Below are 10,447 nucleotides of genomic sequence, written 5' to 3'. Positions count from 1 at the left end.
GTAGATGTGCAAACGACTCGTCGATGAAAAAGCAAATTCGCTCTTAGGCTAGCCGTGCGTCCCAAATTCTTTTTTTCCGCTGTCAATCGCAGACCCTACTCGATAATGCCGTGTCAATTAACTTATAACGCAATGTACACCTTTAGTACGAATATCCTTTTTGTGCCCTTACATTAAGAAGATATAAAAAACGACGTAAAAAATATAGAGACTCTTTCCCCATTTCGCACGCTATCGATCCTCTAACGTTACCGTTTTGTTTTTTTTTGTTGTCGCATTTTCATCGTCACACAACGAAACGTGGAAAGGCAAGCATGGGACCGGTGCTTTATACAGATAGAAATTTTCAGTATACGAGATTAGATACGTGTTAATCAAAGACTTTTCTTTCGCGCGCGCATCGGGTCTGCGATTAGGCACGCTAATTCCGTAAATACAGCAATATCCGTGTATTATCTAACGTGATTCGAAGGACATATTTACAGTGCGATTCAGTGTAAACCTTTGGAAGACGCGCGCGAGGGAGAAAGGACGTAATTAACAATTACAATCCTCTGCCACCTCACTCTCGGCTCGTTACGCACGTTCGATTTCATATATACGCGTCCTCGACGGATCCTCTCGCAATTCCTCTCGCGCGCGGCATTCCAATTTACACAATTGCAGCTTATTATAAAACGGTACAGTTATATGCTCGTTATTACATATTGCGAAACTTTCGTCGTGTGATGTACTGTTGTAAATCGATCAGATACCCAGGAGTATGCTGATCTTGTCCGGCGACATGTGTGCCTCGAACCGGGGATCCTTATCAAAAAATACAAATCCGTTTAATATCATTACAGGTTTCGTGCGGTGAAGTATCATCCATTTAGCACACAGTGTCCACAACGCGCCAAATTATATCCGTCACCGTCGAAGTAACGTCGCAGCCCCTTATTATCCTATTACATCGCGCATAAAATCACTTTCACCGTAATCTCCCCGTCGGCATTTTCTCGCGCTAATCATCTGCGCATCTTTAAACGTACGATTTAGTATAGAAAAAGGATTCGTAGGAAAATCGTGGTCCGAAGCTGACATTGGATCCTTTGGTCTCTCGTACAGCAGAATAGTTCGGTCGGGATTGAGAATCTTTTCGGTCAGTATATAAAAATAAGATACAGCGGTCATTGTGCAGTCGTCGGTCGATACCTTTCAGAAAATTATAAATGGCGACAAGCGGCGAAAAATTTGCGTCGATTAATTTTCGTGAAAAACGATATATCTGAAGTAATAAAGATCACTTTGTGATCTCCAACCCAATGCACATAGTCTATCACATTGTGAATCTCGAAAGTAGCGATTTTTTAATTATTGATCGGAAGTATATGCAATAATTCTTTTTCCATTCCTCATTTATCACAGTTCTGCTCGATTGCGATTGAACAAAACGAGACGGGTATTCAATGAATATGTATACTTTCGTTACTGCCAAACGAGTATCTTTCGAAAAGATAACACAAACTATTCCGAAGCCACCAACTTTGTTACGTGTCTTTTGTTATATGCCTCTTGTTATCGCTGCCATAGTACTTTTGTAATAAAATTTACGACATTCATAGTCGGAGAAAGAAAAATCAGTTACAAACTTGTGGAATTTTAAATTTATAAACGATCTACATTCGTAGAGAAGTTTCGGTACAAAAACGTCATTAAATTAAATTAAAATCAAATAAACTTTTGCTCAATTTTTTTTTAAATGTAACTTTTAAAAGAACCGATTACTGAAATACATTTTTTTTTATGTGACCATAATTACACTCTTGTATACGTATGAAGCACAGAAAGTGTAATGAAGGTAAAAATTGTATATTGTATAAGAAATTTATCTATATTTATTTGCACGACATACTTCGGTGAAGAGTATAAATGCAGTGGTAGCAGGCGATTTACAAAGAAAGGATTACCGGTGAGACGCGCAGTAGTAGCGACAATTCCAAGATACTTTTATGCACAAGGCTTGTGTACACAGATACAGATTAGTGTCATCTCCCGTTAACAAAATATACAAACAAAATTGAACAGCCGATCGGCTCCTTGTTGATCACTAATGGTACAGAGACAGCCGTTTCCTTTTTCCCTCATTATTCAAATGTAGAGGATCAGCGAGAACAACCGTGTTGAAAGAACGTATTCGAAAGTTTACACTATTTAGTTATCTCATTTATATTATACACATCTTCATCTGTATTTCCAGGCAATGCTGCTTAAGATCTCTCGGGTATAAGAGCGAAAGATAAATAATTGCCGTTGTACATTTAATGTAAAGTCCATTGACACCACGGGGGGTAATCTCTTGGTAATAATCTTTCTACAACATACAGACTTCCTAGCGGAGTAAACTTTGTAAACGTAAAACTTCAATGTAACAGACTGAGCGTTTGGAACGCCGTGTTAATAAATGGTGTTCTATCTTGCTTATGCTATAAATGGATAACGGAAAAGCATATGAATAATCTAAAATAAAGATATGCGCTTAAGTTATTGCATCTTCAACGTAGCCCCGACGATTTGAGAGAAGCGAGATTGCTGACGGCTTCTGTAATCAACTTCTTTTTTTTTCTTCGATCAATTAAAAGCTTACTCAGTATTTTGATTCAAATATAATATTATGCTCAAAAAAGTGTGGGGGGTATTACATGTCTCCCTTTAGTGTGATAACGTATGGTTTTCCTCTTACCTTTCCTTCGAACATTAATCTTCCGATTATTTGCTATTTACTCGTCTTAGCGCTATAAAAGATTAGAATTTACGTTAAGGACATACAGCCTACCATTACTCAGACATATCAATACTCAAACAAGTGTTTCGTTGCTGTCTAAAAATATCCTTAACTTTCCATGGAGCTTTCTTTTATCCACTAAAAATATCAATAACCATCCTAGTGCCCAATCCTTAGAGATATTCATTAATTACATATATAGTAATTCATTTAATATATATATATATATTATACAAAATATCTCTGCGTCGTTGCAATTGTTTGACAAAAGCATACAAGTAACTTAGCATTACACGCGTTTGATAGGTAATTTTACATTACGGGTTGCCTTCTAGTATCGATAACATATTCCTGTCGCATTTGGCAGTAACGAAAGTATCGGAATTACGTGTAGCACCGATTGTCGCGTTTAAAACTGGATCGATGACACAATAAAAGCTTCCCTTACCATGTCAAACTGAGACAAACGAGCAGATTGAAGTAGGAGACTAATCAAGGTTAGATAGCATATATATATAAGATATCTCTCTCTCTCTTTCTTTCAATTATTCTACCTTATCAAAAAGTATTTATTTCGTTATTTTAGAATAGGAGATAAACATAGTTTTTTTTATCAGTGCAAGAATTTTATGTACACTAAATAACGTATATCTCAAAAGCGAATTTTTTCTGCACACAGTGTGATGAATGCAAAAAGAATTGCAGATATCCTATCAATGATAAATATATTATAAAGAATTTAGATGTTTAAAATAGATTTTCGTCGAAAATATATATATATGTATATAATTGTTTACACAATTAATTAAAATGTTGAATATGAATGCTGTTCAGTTATTCATTTTCATACATCACCTTTTACATCGAATTCAACGGTTGTCAGATAACGAGAAAATCATGAAAGCGCGAACGTGCCAACCGTGGACTTTACCGTGATGCAGGTATGAGCGTTTGCATGCGATATGTCGTACCGTCCGTTAGAAAACGCTATAAACATGGAAAAACTTACTTAACTCCAAAAAAATAACCATGTCGCCATTTAACGGTACTTATGCCTTTACAAAGATTATCGCGCACTTTTACGACAAAACTAGGATGACAGCGAGTAAGAAAGACGTTGACGTACCCGCGCGCTCGTACTGAACACTAAAAATACTTTCCTTCCCAAATCTTTACGCATAGACTAAGTCTACGGATACTTAACTCTTTCATTCTCTTCCGCTTTCTCTCTCATTTCTTATCGTACGTTCATATCTTTCGTTTACTTATATATCACGTCGTTTAGCTGGTAATACATTGATTTCATTATCGTTGTTAGGCATATAGAAATTAAATAATGAGTAGCGTTGCTCGTGGGAGTTTCGGCTGTACGAGGCCAGGGAGAGAACAGGCTCACGAGAAATTATCACTAGCTGGTTCCATTTTCATTTTCTTCTGCGGGGAAGTCACTTGCGAGCGTAGGTCTGTGTTGGCGGGTCTCTTCGCTTGCGGATTACTTTTCACTGCGGTAGTTGGATCTGCTAATAATAAAGTGTTTGTTCAGGTGTGTCGCTTGAGAGGGAAATCATTTTAAATCGGACAAATCGCGCGACTCACCTTGCAACCACCTGACTTGAGTGGCTGGTCCGTATCCCTTGTCGTTTCGTGCTGCTATTCTAAAGATTATGGCCGGTTTCGTAGTGGTGTCCACGTGAGCGGCGTTAAGGGCACTATTGTTCACCGAACAAGAATTACTCGAACCGCAATAAACTCTAATAAAAGCTAACTGATTTGGACTCGACACAACTGTTTTTGGTTCTCCGTCATTGTTCACCGCGGTACTACGCACTGCCAGATAGACGGAATACTCGAGAATGGGCCCAACGTTGCTAGGCGGCGGTTCCCAAGAGATTTGTGCGCCGTCCACGGATTTTGATATCTTTATAGCGCTCGGTGCACCCGGGTATCCCGGAAGACACGTCTTGAATGCCGCTACCTACAACGAAAGCGAGTATTACATAATCGGGCCTGTACATTTGTTCCTTCGTCGGCTGAGAAGAACGTCTTTATGCTAAATAATATCGCGAGATATGGAATTGGATTTGTTACCTCGCTCCAGGCACTTCGTCCACAACTATTCACAGCGGAAACTCTAAACTTGTAGGCAGTACCGGGTTCTAACGCTACTTTAGCTCGTCCTTTAAAAACATCCATTGTCAAAGATTGCGTTATATCTAATGGCTCATCACCAGGAAGATAATAATGTTGAACAGTAAAACTAGTTCCCTTTATCACTCCCACATCGTACCACTCTGCCTCTTTCTTCTCCTCTTCGCTCTGTAAAAATATCAGCCGATAACAATATTTGTATTTTATTTGACGCAACAGTAGACGATCGAAAATATTAATAGAATCTACCTGTTCGTTTTTAACCTTTATCACTGGCTCTGCCGACCCTAAAGCAGCAGTAGCCAACGTTGTCAGCGCTGTAGAATCGTCTCCAGTTTCTGATCTGGCGTCATTGGTTTTGTCCTGTTTCTGATTTTCTCTCTTTTGAACAGCGAGGTCGTCTTTTATCTCCATTTTTACGGGAGTATGTATTTTCTCCATTTCTTTCTCGAGAGGTGCGGCAACACCATTGATCGAGGACACGGGCAAATCGGGCAACTTGTCCTGTTCCGCAGGTTCGTCGTTCGTTGACTCCAATTTCATTGGGAGGCTCGGTGTAACAGCAGGGGCCGTTACGTTGTCTGTCGGGGTCGATGTACTGTCATCGGCGATTATCGGTTCATCGGTGCTTGATTTTGCAGGAGAACTCTCGGTTGGAAGATCAGTTTCTAGTTCCGCGATTTCATCTTTAATCTTTTCAATTTTCTGAGTATCCTCTTCGGGAGGCTGCGACGCATCCTTATCCTCGGTAAGAAAGTCTTCCAAAGCTGGCGGCTTTTCTTTCTCAGGAGACGATTGATTCTTTACATTTTTTACTTCTAAGCTGCCCTCATCTTGCTGAGTTCCGTCGACTTCCATTGCCGGATTCGCGGCGTCCGCTGGAGGCGTCTGTTCAGAACCCTCCGCAGACGGTTGTTCTGAAGGAGATTCGGATTTTACTTTTACGTCATTGACTATTGGATCCGTTTCCTTTTCACTTGGTAACTCTGCATCGTTATCGTCAGTTTTCTTCGATACTTTGTCCTCGACTGGTGGATTATCAACATCTGCAGCTTTCTTGGTTTGACTGGTGGTGCTCGATTCGGGAAGCTCGGCTGTCGTCGCTTCGTCGCTCTTTATGTCAATCTCCTCTTTTACCACAATCGATACATTCGCCTCAATATTTTCAGATGCACTAACGTTTTGTTCCGTCGTCGCAGATTCATTGCCGGCCGATTCGGCGGCATTTCCTGAAGCTGGTTCCTCATCTACGTCCATTTTTTCTTCACCTTCCAGTAACAGATCGTCTATCGGACCGTCTACTTGCGGTAGTACAAAGTTTCCATCGCCGTCCACTTGCATCGGTTCTCCTGCACCTATTTGAGAAACTAAGGTAGCCGCTGTAGTCGCCTCGTTACCATTACAGCTATCTTCCATTTTATCGTCGCCGCCAGTACCGTCATCCGTAGCCACCATGAATGATAAACTACCAGACGGTTCCTGGACCGGATCTATCAGACCAGCCTCTGCCGCCAATGCGGCTAACGCAGCGTCAGTAGTGGCAGGACCGTCGGAAGTAGACGCTGAAATGTTTTACCGCGTTAGTTAACGTGGCAACTGACTTTCGTCATTCTATTATACATCAAAACACAACTTTACCCACCTAGGGAGGCTGAAGGTTGCTTCTGCGAAGAAACAAACAGCATTTTGCTAGCGTCTATTGAATCTGACGCGCTAGTAGTCACTATGGAACTGCTACTGGTCGGCAAAAGGGTCACCGTCTTTGCACTTATACCCGCGGGCATTTGCAAAGTCACTGGCTTTCCAGATACCGCTACCGCTTCCTACAAACCAAGTTTTAACAATTTTAATTTGTGTCTTGGGGGAGAAAAAAAGTAAAAGTGTTTTTTTGTTATACACTTACAGGCGTCTTTTGTATCTGCGGCACAGTAACAAGCTGATTCTTGCCAGTATTGAAGATGGCCTGCGTACCGCTCTTTGCAGCAATAGTCACGGTCTTTGGTACACCGCCTTGCCCCGGGACTGTGATGGTCAAAGGCTTGCCAGCGGTTCCGCCCGAAGAAATAGCCCCAGAGGAAACAACGATCATCTTGACACCCTGCTGATTCGTGACGTGGTTCGTAGCCGACAACGGCAGGACATTTACGGGAGTGCCGACAGTAGCCCCTTGCCCTGCACCAGCTTGCGATGTTGTTACAGCTTGCACGGCTCTCAGACCAGAGCCTGTGGTGACAACGATGTATTGATTGGTCCTTCCAACCAATCCGCTGTTTCCCGGTGGCTTAGCGAGCATTATGGTCTGCTTGCCCGTAATGTTCTGCCCTTTGCTCATCGTCACGATGTTGGACGTCTTCATGGTCGTGAGGATTTTCGACCCAGCAACCGTGTTAGGATTCACCAGTCGCAGTATTGTCGGGCCCTGGTTGAGAGGCTTCGCGCCGGTTGCCTGGACGCTTTTGCTGGGAATAATGCTCACCTTGGGCACTGCGGCCACCATGCCTTGTCCAGTCTTCAGAAGATGCAAGAACTGTGGCTGACCGGGTATATTTTGGCCAGGCTTTTGCAGTATGATCTGCTTGTTCGGCTGCGGCGAGGCGGTGCGCAACACTGTGGCGCCGGGCGTGGTGAAACGTATCTGCTGACCTGGCTGAACGTTCTTCATTCTGATGGTGTTGGTAGCGGTTGCAGCCGCGGTCTGTGGCACGATCGAGACATTGTTCATGGTGATCTTCGGGGTGGCCGCCGCCGCCGCGGCCAAAGCCGCAATTCCAGACATGGCAGCGGGCGTCTGACCGGCCACAGTTGTAGTCGTAGTAGTGGCAGTCGCAGTCTGCTCGGTGGTGACAACTGTAACCGTCGCTGTAGCCACTGCTGTCGTGGTGGTGACCAGAGGAGACCGGATGCGTATAACGTTGCCGGTCGCGACTCTCGGGGTCATAGGACTCGTCGGCTTCTGCACCGCCTGCGACGGCACTGGCTTCTGCACGGGACTCGCACTTTGGACTCGCAACGGAGTTGCCACAGCTGTCGCTACAGATGTTCTGGCAGCGGCGGCGGCGACGGTGGCCGCGGCAACAGGCGGTGTAGTCGGAGGAAGAGCAGCGACAGTAGTCACAGGCGGAGACGTGATAGGTACAGTCGTAGGGGATGTCACCATCGCAGAGGTTGTTACCGCGACCGGAGTACTGACGATGGGTGTAGTCGGCGTCGGTACGCTCGCTGTGGAGAAGGTGCCGGTCGCCGCCACCGGCGGCATGTCGTACTTCTGTATTTGAAGGACATAATATTGCGCGGACGGGCTCGCAGTCCAGCTGACTTCCAACGTTTGCGTGGAAGCCCGAACTAACTGAACTCTGGAAGGTGCCGCTGGCTTGCTGACTTCGAGGTACCACAGGTCCTTGCAACACACCTAAAGCGGAAGAAGAAGCACGGTGTTAGCGCGACATTTCGTCCAATCGAGAGCCATGCCACTGCAACTAACTCTGACCTGGTTGTTCCAAGCTTTGCGATAGCCATCTCTGCCGGACCAGACGTAGAGTCTACTGTGTACTCCAACCGCACAATGACCAGCACGAGCACGAGGAACATTCTCTTCCAAGGAGTCAACGGTAAGTTGCTCCCAGGTTAAAGTTTCTAAAATAATAACATTCGATTGTAATGGCACTTCTTGGAAGAACAACTCACTAAAGTTTGACCAAATTGACGATTAAAATTAGCAGCGATATTTGAACGAGTCTACATACTAATCGCGTGTACAGACTTTAATTTTTTTTTAACCGTATAATATTAATAGCGAAACCTTGTTATCTCGTTGTTGATGGAATCTTAGCAATACGAGAACGACTTTTGTTTGTGTAGCATCACCGAAGGGAGAAGAATCATCAACTTACCTAGATTCAGGCAGGCTAGCGTGCTCGTGCACTTCCACTCTTTCTCGTGTGTCGCGACCTTGACGTCATCGACGACCAATGGCACCCACCCTCCGAAAACATACATTCGATGACCGATTAAAGTGGCAGTATGAAGCGATCGGGGTAAAGGGGTGGGTCCGTGCACCACCGGCTTGTTCCAGGTCATCGAGTCGACGTCGAGGAACCACAGATCACCTAGACGGCAACCGCTCATGCCACCATAGATCACCAGCCAGGATTTGCCCGTGGTACGATCGGTGTACGCCACTCCGGTGTGGGATTCCCTGGGAGGTGGCGCGTGTCCGTGCGTTAGCGGCACGTCCCAGGCTGTCTGGCCATTAGGAAGGAGCTCGAGCGTGTACAGATCGTTCAAATATCTCGGTATGTTGCTCTTCGGGTCGTCACTCTCGTTCGCCAGGCCCCCGAAAAGGAAGACCCTGTTGCCAATCAGGGTGAAACTGTGCCCCAACCGCGGGCACGGCGGCGGATCGTGCTTGGGTGGCTTCGGCCTCAGGCGCTTCCATTCCCACCGGCTCGCTTGCAATTCGTACAGCTCGTTAGAATACTTGCCGTACTCCACCATTCCACCAAAGACAAAGATACGCGTGCCGTCGACCACGAAGCCATACGCTGCGCAACCCGGCGGAATGTCTCCCTTCGTAGATGGCACGAACCATTGGTTTGTCGCTGCAAAGATGTTATCTCACGTAAGTGACTTGATGGAAGAGCGGATTGCGAATATTTACACGCGTGCGTTACACTTTTCTCGCTCGCGTAAATATTTCAAGACGATGCAACGCGCAAAAGTGCCTCTTTCGTTTCAGCTGTTGGACATAAATGTACCATAAGCGTATAAAAACTATGTAAAAGACAATACACGATTCGTTGTACATTGTCATCTAATTTATTTTACATTTTTATATATATGTGATTGCGTAAATATTTTATAAAAATAATTTTTTAAGCTTTTACTCCAATTTCAATAAACTGTATTATATATCAATTTGTACGAATTTATTAAGAAATTTGCGTATGTAAGAAACCTTCGCAACATTATCAAATATTTTGTAAAATAGAGCGTGTGATTCCAGTTTTGGTTAACTAAATTTTGAGAAATTTTCAATATAAAACATACGGCAGTAATCGAGGGAAAAACAGTTGACCAAAATCTTGTACACCAATGCCCACTAATGCCCAGTGGGCATTACTTTATCTTATTTTATCTTTATAGTGTCTCAGCAAGGCCTAATGCCCAAAAAATGCCTAGTAATGCCGCAATCCACAATGCCACCAGGGGTTTCCCCCTCGGCAGTTATCATAGGGTTTGTTTTCTGTTCCTGCACTGGTGAACTAGTGCAGTAAGTTAGAATGAGAAAAAATATGCTTGTCTTACTCCAATTTATTGCACTAGTTCACTAGTGTAGGAACAGAAAACAAGCCTATAGTAAAGCCTTGTGTCCACGATTCTATGGGTCTGTTTTTCATTGCTGCACTCCTGAACTAGTGCACACTGGTGCAATGAGTTGGAATGAGAGGTAATCTATTTGTTTCATTTTAACTTATTGCACTAGTTCAGTAGTGAAGTAATAAAGAACAGGCCTAAAGGCCTATGTCCACGATGCTA

At 43.8% G+C, this 10,447-nt stretch overlaps 1 protein-coding gene across 2 annotated transcripts in view; it reads right to left on the bottom strand.

Annotated features, from left to right (window-relative positions):
- Positions 1-3,368: 3,368 nt before the first annotated feature.
- Positions 3,369-10,447, bottom strand: part of LOC105559785 (host cell factor) — a 9,740-nt gene continuing 2,661 nt past the window's right edge. The window contains exons 2-9 of one of the 2 annotated variants that reach the window (XM_012008364.1): positions 8,803-9,510; positions 8,400-8,545; positions 6,816-8,321; positions 6,555-6,735; positions 5,162-6,474; positions 4,853-5,080; positions 4,361-4,739; positions 3,369-4,284 (exon numbers count right to left, since the gene is read on the bottom strand). In XM_012008364.1, the coding sequence (XP_011863754.1) occupies positions 4,157-4,284; positions 4,361-4,739; positions 4,853-5,080; positions 5,162-6,474; positions 6,555-6,735; positions 6,816-8,321; positions 8,400-8,545; positions 8,803-9,510 (4,589 nt within the window). In that variant the 3' untranslated portion in view covers positions 3,369-4,156. The remainder of the gene's footprint in view (positions 4,285-4,360; positions 4,740-4,852; positions 5,081-5,161; positions 6,475-6,554; positions 6,736-6,815; positions 8,322-8,399; positions 8,546-8,802; positions 9,511-10,447) is intronic. The other variant, XM_012008365.1, reaches the window with a different exon arrangement.

The sequence above is a fragment of the Vollenhovia emeryi genome, unplaced genomic scaffold (genome assembly GCF_000949405.1).
Source record: "Vollenhovia emeryi isolate VEMERY1.0 unplaced genomic scaffold, V.emery_V1.0 DF939254.1, whole genome shotgun sequence".
Lineage (NCBI taxonomy): Eukaryota > Metazoa > Arthropoda > Insecta > Hymenoptera > Formicidae > Vollenhovia > Vollenhovia emeryi.
The sequence above is the reverse complement of the archived record's forward strand: the minus strand, read 5'-3'. Positions and strand labels throughout refer to the sequence as shown.